The following is a 14,131-nucleotide window of genomic DNA, read 5'->3' as shown; positions in this document are numbered from 1 at the left end:
AATTTTCATTGATTAAGGAAAATAATACGAACTCGAGTTTATATACAAAAAATAATATAAAAGAGAGGGAAAACTAATCTTGTAACTAAACTAACAAACTCTTGTAATGATTATTTAAAAAAAAAAAACTCATTGTTCGTTTGTTGTTAATGTTGTTGCAGAAAGTGTCTTCATTGGCTAGTTTTCACATAAATTTCCAAATTTAGAAAATCAAAATGTTAACCAAAAGCTCTTGCCAAGAATTGGACCCTGAGTCTCAAGAAACTGTCACTCCAAGAGACCGTTGGAAAAGGGTTGTTTCAAAGTTACTAGAGCGAAATCTCATACCAAAAGTTGATGAATCTAAGAAAGTTTCTCGTTCTCTAGAGAAATTAGTCTCTTCATGGGCTTCCTTTGACGTTGACACTAAATTAGTAAGTTTTCTATGTTGGGCTTTGTAGAGCCTAGTTGTATTTGATCCGATTGACGACCCGAATAATGTTTGCGTGATTTTTTAATGGGAAATTTTTTGAGATTTAGTCCATGGAGCGGAGGCTTAGGTCGACAGGTCCAAGTCAGAGTGCTCATGGACAAGCCTTTTGGGGGTCTGGGAGCAATGCCCCAGGGAAAAACTTTTGGCCTGTTTTATAATCTATTGTGAATCCTGTGCACAGGATGTAGAAAACATTGTTTTATGATTAAGGTTTGTTGTTGTTTTTTTTTAGAGAGAAAAAAAGACTGTAGCCGCACTTTGTATTTTTTTCTTGATAATAGTGAAATTCTTGCAACTTCGTGGACGTAGGCAAATTGCCGAACCACGTAAATACTGTCTCGTGCGTGTGATTATTTTTCTTTGGCGTGTATTTTTCTCTATATTTTGTTTCTCACAGGTTTAGGAATTCGTGGAAATTTCCTGCACTCTCCCAGTCTCCCTTGTATCTATGTTATGCATGTATATGGTGGATGGAGAAACTTTAATTTAGTTTGATTGAATGTTTGGAGTGCATTAATGATAAAGCTTATATTTGTTTAGGTCATTGATGGTGATGGTGGCAACCATGAGTCTCAGAAAATGGCCTTGCCAATGGCAAGCATATCTTCAGAAAACCTAAAGGAGCTAAATCTCATACTGAGCGCAGATCAAGCTGAGAAGGTATAAGTTTTTTTTTTTTTTACCTCCACGTAGTTTCTAGGAGACGCTTTCTGTTAAAGTTTAAGGGAAAATATCCAATTGAGAGAATCAATTGGAATTCTCATTTTTTAAGGAAAATGATACATACTTCAGTTTATATACAAAACAGAGTATAAAAGAGAGGGAAAACTAATTTTGTAACTAACCTAACCAACTTGTTATAGTTATTAACATTGTTTGGAAATCAAGACCATACATAGAACAAAAAAAAAATTCAAAATTTTTAAGATTGGACTAGGATTCAATTAAGGAGATACGGTGACCAAATAAAAATTATTAATTTTATTATATATAATTTTTTTGAAAAGCATTATGTATAATAAATATAATCATTTGTAAGAAAAGACTCAAAAAGTTGACTTACCAATAGGTCAATGTCTTAGTCAACATATCTTGCGGCTTGGGTTCGTGTCCCCATCTATTTCTAAAAGATGGATGATTAAATAAAACATACATATAAATGAAACATTTTAAGGGCACATATTAATAAAACTCTTTTATCACTAATTACACTCCCCTAAACTGATATTTATCTTCTATCACTAATCAAGAGTACAATTATACGACTATAGGATTAAGTACAGAACATTCTCTCCACAAAAAAAAAAAATACAGAACCTTTTTTTGGAATTACAGAATGTATGAAATAACAGAACTACAAGTCTATTTCTAACACTTTCTTTTCAAAAACCACCCTAATTTCAGTTGACCAATAGATACATGACACGTATCTTCTGTTGCTAACTAAGAGTACAATTAAAGGACTGTAGTATTAAGTACAGAACATTTTAAAAAACATTGAATTTTTTTTTTTAGGAAGTACAGAACTACAAGTCTATCTCTAACTCTTTCTTTTCAAAGTTTCAAAGGTTTTTTTTTTTGGCTTTATGGAGAAGAAGATAATAACGCTTTCAGTTTCAAGTAGTTTTAGCACTCAAAAAAAAAGTTTCAAGTAGTTTAGGAATGTGGGTTGAAAATTGATGCTGCCTTCTTTAATTCCCGTTGTTTTCATTTTAAAGAAGTTTTAAATCAAATTGACTCTATTTTGGAATTGTCAATCTTTTACTTAACAAATAGATAAGTTTGGTATTTTTTTTAAATAATTATAACATGCTATTAATTTTGCAATTCAAAACTTTTTCTCTTTAAACCCTCGAATACTTAGCCTGAAGTTATTGTAAGTGCACAATTGCACCTGGACCCAAGAACAGTTATGGGCTCAGGCTCAATGAGCCTTAAACAATGAAAATTTGTAGAGAGTGGGCTTGAAACCTAGGTTAGAAGTGAGTGAAGATTAAATGACAAACTAAAGATTGCCAGTATTAGGAAACAGCAAAGAGTAATGTAAATAGGTCTCCTCGGACGTAAGCCGAGAGCTGTTCTTATATTATCTCTCTCTTTGTCTTTTTTCTTTTTAGGTTACAAAAAGTTCCGTCCTCATTTCTGTTCTAGGTCTTTTCTTAAATACTCTTCTTCTTAATACTTTATACACGTGTTGCCCCCAACTCCTCCCTTAGTATAGATATTTCTTTTCTTAGTGCCTTTGAACAGTAACTAGAAGTTTCCCTTCCACTGTTTAAGTGTCACCTCCCCATTAATGCGGCGGGGTGGTAGGTGCGGGGTCTTTAATGTGGAGGTAGCAGCCTTTGTCTTTGACATTTCTTCAACACCGGTGCTTCGGGGCATTCAAGGGTTCACCCCTTTTAACCATTGGTCTTGACCGTGTCATTCCCTAACTGTACCATGAAGTCCGGGTTCTGCGGCGTCACCGAGGGTAAGTTCACCCTCGGCCGGGTCCTCGGACCTTCGGCGCATGGGCCGACCCATAGTATTAACAATTTCCAAACCCAGGGTCAGGTCGGCCCTCCTTAACACGGCCCAAAAGGCCCATGTTCCCATCAGGATCTTTTTACCCCCCACAGTTATAATAAAATTCCCTATATTTTAGAGTTTAGAAAAAATAACAGATTTCAAGGCTTAGCTTTCGCATAGTCCAAATTTTCAAATTTATTCGCATAGAAAATGACTTTTCTTTTGACATGAAAAAGTCATAAACTTATATTTTATTTTAAATAAATATTTTAAGAACTTTAAGGGCGTTAAGCTTATGGTTTTAAAAACCGGGCCAGGCCAGGCCGGTTGGTTCAATTAAAACTGACACTAAACCAATCCAGTAAAAATCGAAACATTAATTGACAATTCAACTACTAAAAACCAAGAACATGACCTATTTTTTATTCTTTAACTGTTTTAGTTTATAAAACCATGCTTAAAAGGTCAATAATCTTGCATGAATCAATTACGTGCTTTAAAAGTGAAGAGATTTAAGGGCCTGAAGACAATAGTTGTGGCGAGGTGGATTTTTATATTAAGGTATATCATTTGCTTTCGTAAATATTAAAATTTTAAAAATATAATACATCTTTTTTCTTTTGAAAGAAAGTAGGTCATAAATTTTTTGGGTCCAAGACAAGAATATGATTATTTTTCCCCGAATAAATTGCACTTTTAAAACTTTGGGGCCCACCCTAGGATCATAACTAGCAATTTAAAATATATATATTTTTCAAGTGTAAATGTCCAACTAGAGGACATGGCCCCCCTTGGTCTCTACATAAATCAGTCCCTAGCTTTGTTAAGCTGTAAGTTCACATGGTCACCTCATTGGGCTTGGCTAACCCAAATGCCAACATGGTAAATAAATAAGAAAACGATGGGTTCAATAAGTGTTTCAATCTGCATTTGAGTCAAATGAGTTCAAGATTAATTTTGGGGTGTCGAGGAGAAAAGTTTGAGTTATATTATTTGGTTGTTTTTGATATATGTGTTGGTGAAAAAATGTGTGAAAAAATGCGTAATATTATTTAAAATGTGTGAAAATGTGTTAGAACTAGCTTGCCAAACACTCCCAAAAAATAGCCAGAATACTAATGTATCTTCTAATTGATACTTTGCAGGATGTGGAAATATCATCTAGATCACCTCAACTTTCCATAAGTGTAGATTTGGACTGTGAGAATGACAATGGTAATAGTAATGTAAAACTCCTACAAGCAAACATTACCAAGCTCGTAAAGGAGAAAGACTTGGATTCAATACAGAATTTTGGAGGCATCCGAAGAATTGTAGAGGCTCTAGGTACAGATTTAAAGATGGGAATCCCTAATCTTGGGCAAGATCTATGCTCTCAATGCATGCCTAGCACAGTCTTCCTAGCACCAGCTCCTGCACAAGGCTTCTTCAAATTCCTCTTAAAAACATGCAATAATTGGATTATGTTCCTTCAATTCGTTTATGCAATGTTGTTACTTAGCTTTGGGATCGTTATGGAAAGCCCGGTTGGTTGGCATGAAGGGGTCATCACCATTCTTTTCATCGTCATGTTTGTGCTTATTCATTCCTTTCGGGAGTTTTGGCTTGAACGTTCGCAGAAGATGTCAAGAAAGAAGAAACCATTGGAAATGCAGCAAATGCAAGTGGATGTTGTTAGAGGGGGATGCTTGCTGAAAGTATCTATCTCATATGTTTTGTGGGGTGACATAGTATGCCTCAAGATGGGATCTTTGGTCCCTGCTGATGGTTTGCTCATATCTTGTGAATTCTTAGAACTGGATGATGGTTTAGACTGTGTCATTGATGACAAAAACCCATTTCTATTCTATGGTCCAAAGGTGACCGATGGAAAAGGTCACATGCTAGTTACATCAGTGGGTACAAACACAGTATTGGGTGAGTTATTGAACCAGCAGGTTACCAATGGCATCCTCGACAAGACCCCATTACCAGCACAACTTGACGAGCTGAACACTGGCACACAAATTGCAGGGCTTTTACTCTCCATCCAGAACCTGGTCGTGTTGTTCTTCCGTTTTAAGCTTCAAAAGAAAAGTTTTCAATTTAACCTCCCAGATCTCAAGGGAAAACCAATTGCAAGTAAAGAGATCCTGGATGAGAGCAAGAAAATTGTCTTGAAACCAAATGGGAAGATCAGTACTTTAACAGCTTCACTTTTTACGTCGCTGTTGGGAGTAACAGAAGGGATACCTTTTGTGATCGCACTCGCCATTGGTTATTGGAATAAGAAGATGCTATCTGGCAAGGCCATTGCTCAAGAACCATTGGCTTGTCTCACCATGAGTTCAGTCACAACTATCTGTATCGACAAAACTGGTTGGCTAACACTAAACCCAATGGCTGTTGATGTGAACTGGAGCAAGACAAGAAAAGAAATAGAAGCTTGGCTAAATGCTGGAGTTAACATCATACTGGTTTCAGAAGATACTGTCTCAGATTTAAAAGACATAGCTCGCAAGTGTGGACTAATTCCCAATGCAGATAGATTGGTTCTTGAGGGTGTAGATTTTCGAAATTACACCAACGAAGATCGGATGGATAAAGTGGATAAGATTGTCTTAATGGGAAGTTCAAGCTCTTCTGAAATGCACCTTCTAGTGCAATGTTTGAAGAAAAAAGGCCACATAGTAGCAATGGTTGGTGTTAAAACAAATGTGATTCTTGCACTAAAGGAAGCTAATGTAGGGATTACGATAAGCACCTGCAGCAGTGAAATGGTTAGAGAAAGTTCTGACATCATCATCATGGATAGCAATCTCAGTTTCTTGGTCAGTATTTTTAGGTGCGGAAGATGTATTTATGACAATATTCGCAAGTATATGCAACTTGAGCTCACCATGAATATAGCAGGGCTGTTGATAACCTCTATCACAACAATGTTTTGTGGATATTCTCCATTTACAGCAATCCAATTCTTCTGGGCATACTTCGTTGTTACTCTTCTAGGTGGCCTTGGATTATTGACTGAGCCACCAACAGAGAAACTGATGGAAAAACCACCACTGGAACAAACTAAACAACTTATAACTATGGACATTTGGAGAAACGTTGTCATTCAAGCTCTATATCAAGTTGTTGTCTCAGTAGCCTGCCAATTCATAGGGGAAATTGTGATTAACATAAGCAAGGAGGTTAGTAAAACTATGGTCTTCAATATTTTTGTCCTCTGCCAAGTGTGTAACCTTATTAATGCAAGACAAGTGAGGAAGAAGAATGCGTTTGAACACTTTCATCGTAACCCACTGTTTTTGTTGGCTGTGGGTGTTATTCTGGTTCTGCAGGTGGCTTTTATTGAGATTTCACATATTCTTGTAGACGATGCGAGGTTGAGTTGGATTCAGTGGTTCGTTTGTCTCCTAATTGGGATGGCTTCATGGGGTATTGTCTATTGATTGGGTTAGAAAGTGACCTCTTGTGTGTTGTGTTGTGTATTAAGGAGATTGCAAGTCCCATAAGTCAGAAGTTGTTATAGCTCATATTACGTGTGATTGGCTTGTTAGTGTGTTTGTTAAGAGAGTAAAGTCCTGTTAAAATTATATATAACTAGTTGTTGGTCAATGCATTGCACAGTTTTTTTTTTCTCCCCTAATTTATAAATAATTTTTAGCCAACTACTGCATTTCTTTACAAATATTTCGTAAGAGATATGATAAGTATTATCAAATAGTTAAATTTCATTACATTTTTTTTCATGGTTTTGAAACTAGACGGTTCAGATAACCATATAAGAGAATTAAGGTTGTTGGACCGCGATTCAACTTGATTAGGTTGAACTATGATATGACATAAATCAAATAATAATAAATAAAAGGTGTAAATTCACTTTTAGTCCATACATTTTGATTCTATTTTTATTTTGGTCTCTACATTTTCATTTCATCACTTTTAGTCCCTAAACTAATTAACGCGTGTTATTTTAGTCCCTACCATCACTTAACTAACAGAAAATACTGACGTGACTAACGGAGGGATTAAAATATTATTAAAAATCCACCGTGACACTCATTACCCATGCCACGTCAGATTATAATTTAAAAAAAAATTAATTTCTCAATTTTAACAAAAGAAAAATGAATACATCAATTTAGATATGTGTTCATCTTCAACAAGAATACTAAAGAACACAAACCCAGATTTTAAACATAAGAACACATGCTCGGATTTTCTCACATTTTCTTGTCCTTTCTTGTCAACCAAACATAAGAACACAAACACAAACCGATCTCTAGCAAGAACACAAACACAAAACTAGCAGCAGATCTCAGATTTTCTCAAACCAAAAAACCCAGATTTTCTCAAACCAAAAAGCCCAGATATACAAAATCACAGATCAAGCCCAGATTTTCTCATCTTTCCGAGAAACCAACACAAAATCAATTTAAACCAAACACAAACCGATCTCCAGCAAGAACACAAACATAAACCCAACAGCAAATCTAGAGCAAACCCACAAATATCAAACCCAGAAAACAAAGTAACCCATAAATTTCATAACTAAATATTCAAAACAAACAAAGACCATTAGAGCAAGATCTCTTCAAACCTAACCGATCCTTGCAACTTCCCAATACAAACAAACCCATATGAAACTGAGAACCCAAACCCATATAAAACTAAAACCATAACCGAAGATCTAAGATTTTGAACCTGAGAATCCGAGTCTTCAAGTGGAGGTGTCGAAGTCTTCAATTTCGACGTGGTTGGCCGCCTTCACTGGTCCACAAAGCTTCATTGTTGAAGTGAACCCGAGTTTGAGATTTGATCTAGACGAAGTCCCATTCTTAAGCACTCAATCAGTTAAGCAAAAGAGAAAGATCAAAGACCCATAAATCCATAAACCCAAACCAACCACCAAAAAACAAACCCAAAATACTAAAATTCCATAAATGAAAATTGGCATCTGAGAGAGAGAGAGAGAGAGAGAGAGAGAGAGAGAGAGAGAGAGAGAGAGAGAGAGAGAGAGAACATATGAATGTTCTTTGGGAAGAACTTATTCTTCCAAAAAATCTAATTAAAAACCTGCATGTGGCATCCAACCCATCTATTAATGCTTGGAAATTGGGAATTGGGAGATATACAAATGCATGGCAGCCATGTGTTTAAATTTATTTATTTATTTTGGGTGTGTTAATATTGATTAATATTGTGGTTGTAAATCGGTTTGGTATTTTGTTCATATTTGGGTATTTTGAGTTTGTTAACATTTGGGTATGTGATGGGTTAACTGATGATATTGAATTGGGTCTATGTTCTTGTTCAAGTTAAATTAGATCTTAATTCATGTTACTTTTAATTTTTAATGCTATTTTTTATTTTGTTAAATTGAGAAATTATTATTTTAACTCATATTTTTTTCTTTTGTTAAAATTGAGAAATTAATTTTTTTTTTAAATTATAATCTGACGTGGCATAGGTAACGAGTGCCACAGTGAATTTTTAATAATATTTTAATTCATCTGTTAGCCATATCATCATTTTCTGTTAGTTGAGTGACAGTAGGGACTAAAATAACACGTGTTAATTGGTTTAGCGACTAAAAGTGGTGAAATGAAAATGTAGGGACCAAAATAGAAATAGGGTAAAAATATAGGGACTAAAAGTGCATTTACGCCTAAATAAAATACAAATAATAGAAAAATTTTATAGAAATTAGTAACCTTTAAGTTACGAAAAAAAAATTTAAATAAGAGTAAATTTCATAAATCTACCTTAGGGTTTGGACTATTACCAATCAAGTCCATAACATTTAAAAATCCATCATTTCAGTTCATAAACCATACGGCATTACAAACTGTTACATAATTTTTAGTTTCTCTCTATCAGACGCCTCTTCTCTTTCTAACCATGCTTCTCTCTCTCTCTCTCTCTCTCTCTCTCTGACTTTCTTGTATCTCTCTCTAATTTCTATTTTCTCTCTACAACTTTGCGGTGGCCCCTAGATGGTGGGTTTGCTTGTTTCTCTTCTCTTTGTCTTTGTAGTGGCGCTAGGACCTAGGTTCACTAATTTCTCTACGATCTTCATCTTTACGACAGTGTCATGGTGGTGGGTTCGCGGTGCTTTGAGGGTTTTGGTTAGGATTAATGGTAAAGGATTTGGGTTTTGTCGTGGGTCAGCTTTGGAGGTTTGTGGGTTTTGGTTTAGATCATTGGTTCTAGGTTTATTGTGGGGCGGTTGGTGGTGGATAGTCACACAGTAATGGGTTTGTGGGTTTTAATGATGCCGATGAGGTTGTTTTGCTGATAGGTTTGTGACTTTTGTTGATGATCGGTGGTTTTGGGTTTGTGGGTTTGCTTATGCTAATGCCATTGTTTTGTTGATGGGTTTGTGAGTTTTGCTGATGGTAAGTGGTGGGTGGTGGGTGAAATCCATTCAAGCTTTATTTTTCCTATTTGTTTATTAAGAAAGGTTGTAAGTTGTGTTCAATTTTTTTTCTTCTAATTTGACTCAAAATTTCAAAGAAAGGGAAGAGAGAAAGGTTGTAGGTTGTGAGAAAGGGATGAGAGAAAAGGTTGTAGTTTGTGTGAGAAAGGTTGTGTTCTTCAAAAAAAAAATTTCTTCCAATCTGACTCATAATTTCAAAGAAAGGGAAGAGAGAGACTCAGGGTGAGGGATGAGGAGAGTAAAATATGTAATAGCATTACAAAGCATTTGGGGTTAAAGATTGAGATGGTTAGTTTTTAAATGTTCTGGACTTGATTGATAATAGTCCAAACCTCAGGGTAGGTTTGTGAAATTTACCCTTTAAATACATAATGAAAAACCCCAATTTATTTCATATTAATGACATTTCCCAAGCAATGTAATAAAAACCCCTTCTTCTAGACTTTTACCCCTTTTTTTCCTACTTCTCAGTTTTCGTCTCTTTCTCTCCCCAATCTCTCGTCCTCCCCATTTCCTCAAACAAACTATATCAAAGTAAAGCAACAAGTCTCTCTTTCACAATTTCAACCATAGTTGTCAAATCGTGAATTGTATCGTGAATTGTTTTTTCATTTTTATGTATCGTGTATCGTTCGTATTATATCGTGTATCGTAAGATACACAAACAGTATATAAAATTTCTAAAACATTATACATATACATGTATATATTATAAAATTGAAACATATACAAATAATGACTACTTTAATTATCACTTATGACTTATGTTATAGTATTTGACTAAGCTGACCAAACAAATTCATTAGAGTTCAAAGTCACTACATATTATATTAGTCAAAATACTTTTTTCCTAATCATATTCTTCACGGCCTAATCAAAATCATCTCCATAGTCCAAGTCAATGAAGTTATCATCTTCATCATCTTGCAAAATCATTTCATCATTGACATCTTCTTCATCATCTCCAACATCCACTATCTTTTCTGGTTCTTCAATTTCAATAACTATTTCTTTATTTTACTTTTTGGCATTCAAATTTCTTAGACCTATAAAAATAATAACAAAAAATATATATTGTCAAAATTAACATTTCACTCATAATATAGAAAAGAAAATTTCAATTTAATATTAATCTATACCTCTCTTTCTTTTTCTACTATATCCTTTCTCATTAACTTCAAAATATTCATGAATGTCCATCCATGAAGTATCTTCTGGCAAGCAAGGTTCTTCCTTTTCGGTAATCCATTTATCATTAGATTCCATATCCAATAGACAAATTGGATCATATGAGTCACCACTCTCTTCTCTCTTTATTTGTCTCAACTCCACATTAATATTATAGTTTACAAACACCAAAACATTCACTCTTTGTTGCTCAAGACAATTTCTTTTTTTGGTGTGTACATGATCAAAAGTACTCCAATTTCTTTCACATCCTGTTGCACTACTAGTTAGGCTCAAGACACGTATAGCTAAGTTTTAAAGCTCTTTGCAATGTACTCTATAACTTTCCCACCACAATGCTATATTGCCAACAAGAGAAATTGTAAAGGGTTACAATATAATTACTATAACAACAAATAAAAAGCTGCATTAAGATGATGATGATGATCAATAATGATAATAATAACAATAGCACTTACCTGGCTACTTCTTTGTTCTTGTAAATATAACCATTTCTTTTCCAAACAATCCCTTAGCTTTATCAAATTTCTCTAATTGCAGATCAATCTTACACCTCTCCAAAGTTGTAGGACACATCCTTTCAATCACTTCATAAAGTCCAACTCTCACTTCTTCACTTACAGCAAAGTTGGGATCATAATGAAACCTATCACAATTTTATATCTTATAAATATATATGCATACAAAATATAAAGATTAAAATTCAAATATATAACAATTCAAATAATAAACTTACTTAGAATTGAGAAAATAAGTTGCTGCATGTAGAGGCCTACAATGTTGAAGCTTCCATCTAGTTTCAATAATTCTCAATATAGGTCTATATCTCCTTTGCACATCATTAAATTTTTTCTGAATTTGCTCTTTTGCACTATCCATAGCTTCATATATGTAGCTCGTTGCTGGTTTTGCATCACCATCTACAAGCCTTAAAACTTTTACTAAAGGAATCACACATTTCAAGCAAAATTTAATAGCAGACCAAAACTTTGGATCACTCAAGATATTTAATTGGACATTAATGCCATCACTTTTCTTTGCGTAGGGACTCTTAGCTCATTCCACAAATGCAAACATAGACCTTAGTCCAATTTTTTGTTGATATATACTCTTCAAAGTTAAGTAGGCAATGGCAAATCTTGCGACACCTTGTCTTGCCAATTCCCTTCCTTTTTGTATATTTTCTCATCAAATCAAGCACCCAAATATGACAGTAAATAAAAACAATGTCTTCTTTATGCTTTATTTTTTTATAGTATTTGCATTCATAGGCAAATCACCAATGTCATGAAGCATCAAATCAATACAATGGGCAACACAATGATTCCAAAAGATCTTATGTCTTTTTTCCATTAATTTTTCACCAATTGAAACATAAGCCAAAGCACTATCTATCACTACTTGTACCACATTCTCCTCTCCAATTTCTTACACCAAAGATCCAGCAATTGAAATAAATTTTCAGCATTCTTGGAAATATCAGAGGCGTCAATAGATTTAAGAAAAAATATTCCCTTTAGACTATTGACAAGGAAGTTTGTGATAGACCTCTCTATATTATTCGTCCATCCATCTGACATCAAAGTGCAAACTGTTTTTTTTTTTTTTCCACTCATTTTTATTCTTATCCAATGTGAAGTGCATATTTTCTACCTCTTTTTTCAAGAAAGCCACCCTTGTTTCATGATAAGTAGGGAGTTTCAATCCTTTGCCATAATTAGCAATTGAATCCATCACTTTTTTAAACAAAGGGCTCTTGACTAAATGAAAAGGTATAGCATGAGCATTAAAAAATCTACAAATAGCCAAACAATTTACAGTACGATCTTTACTAAGGAAGGTAAAGTCACTTGTTTAGGATTTGATTTTCCTTTCAAATACACATCCATGGTTCCCTTTTTTGTATTATCACCACCAATCTTTTGTAATTCATCTTCTTGAGGACATTCAACATCAAACTCATCATCAAGTTGCTCATTTTATTTTTAATGTTTTCCAAAAGCTTGACAAAATAATTTTTAACATCTTCGGGCACTTTCAAGCATGGTTTAACATCCTTATGTGTATGTGCTAGAAGGTTTTTCATTCTTATGACTCCAGCCCTATACACACTCGATTGTACACACATGATTTAATCAAGGAAGATGACTACGTTGACCATCCATCTACCCCACAAATCATTCTTGCATCACATGCATCATTCTGCTCTTGCATTACATGCATCTATTTGTTCTTGCATTACATGCATCATGTCATTCATTACCTATCATGAAAGTGATCCTGAGATTTTAACAGTTGCAACGGTGCTTCCAGTTTCCAAATCGGACCATCGGATTGAAAGCTATCATGTGATCAAATTTGCATAGTCCGTATGCATTGTGTCTAGGAAACGTCGACCACACACGATTAATTTAAATTAATTCTGATTGGTCAAACAATTAAAATTAATTAAATATTTTTGTGATTGGTTGATAATTAGTGTTTAAAATAGAGATGCATGCATAGGAATAAAAGGGATGATTGGATAACAATAAAATTGTAATTAATCTAAACTTTATCAAGATCTATTTTAAGGGATTTATCCACAAGATAATTGTTCAAGATAATGGTTCAAGATAATTGTTCTGAAAAAGCCTAAATTGTCCAAAAAAGAGATAAAAAATCATATACGGAGGATGAAAACACGTCTATATACAAGAACCGGCCAAAAAACCATAGAAAGAAAGTCTAATTGGCACCCAAACACGAAAGTGCGTTCGGCATCCAAGGGTCAATTCAGCACTTTTGGAGTGTCGAACGACACTTTGAAAGTGCCGAATTGCACTTGGATGGGCTTTGGCCCAATGACCTTCAAGTGACAATAATGCACACCCTTTTCAACATTTTTGCAAAATGATGCGTTCGAATTCAAACTCTAATCGTCCATACCTATTTTTTAGGGATTTCTGACTTCCATAAGTAGATACTGAATCTCATAATTCAGCACCTTTTTTTTTACGCTCGGAGGGCATACGTTTTGAGACTAAAAGAGTGTTGATATTCTTTGATCCTCTCTGAGAATTGCTACAAGAATTAGGGTTTTTAGGTTTTAAGGATAACTGAATAAGTTTCTTTAAACCCTAAAACATCCTCTTAAGAATAAAGAGTGCTCATGCAAGAGGTTGTTTCATTTACCCTATATTTTCCATGCTCCCTTTTATGTTAATGAATGTTTATTTCCATAACATGAATGATTCATAATTATTTTGTTTAAAGCATGATTGTTTTTTTCTATGTAATTGTTATAATCTCTATCTTGAATGTCAATAATTTGCACGTGAACAATACTTTTTCTTAAAAATAAAAATAGATCTACATCTTTATAAGATGTAAATCTAACTTTTTCTTGATCAAAAAACGGATCTGCATCTTTCTAAGATGTAGATCTGAATTTTTCTCAATTAAAAAACTGATTTGTATCTTTCTTAGATATGAATATGATTTTCTTTAACATATGCAGATTTTTTAAATAAAGAAAAAGATTAAACATGTTTGTG

General features: G+C 34.2%; 1 protein-coding gene across 1 annotated transcript; it reads left to right on the top strand.

Moving 5' to 3' along the window:
• The first annotated feature begins 4,101 nt into the window (after nt 1-4,101).
• Nucleotides 4,102-6,417, top strand: LOC142629002 (putative calcium-transporting ATPase 13, plasma membrane-type). Its single transcript, XM_075803008.1, has one exon. It carries the CDS (start codon nt 4,102-4,104, stop codon nt 6,415-6,417), a length of 2,316 nt encoding a protein of 771 aa, XP_075659123.1.
• The last annotated feature ends 7,714 nt before the right edge of the window (nt 6,418-14,131 follow it).

The sequence above is a fragment of the Castanea sativa genome, chromosome 1 (assembly GCF_040712315.1).
Source record: "Castanea sativa cultivar Marrone di Chiusa Pesio chromosome 1, ASM4071231v1".
In the NCBI taxonomy this organism is placed as follows: domain Eukaryota; kingdom Viridiplantae; phylum Streptophyta; class Magnoliopsida; order Fagales; family Fagaceae; genus Castanea; species Castanea sativa.
Note: the sequence above shows the minus strand (reverse complement) of the source record. Positions and strands in the feature narration are given on the sequence as shown.

Bases quoted from the DNA above. Each gene is read 5' to 3' on its own strand.
- LOC142629002 (XM_075803008.1), top strand. From the start codon at position 4,102: ATGTATCTTCTAATTGATACTTTGCAGGATGTGGAAATATCATCTAGA.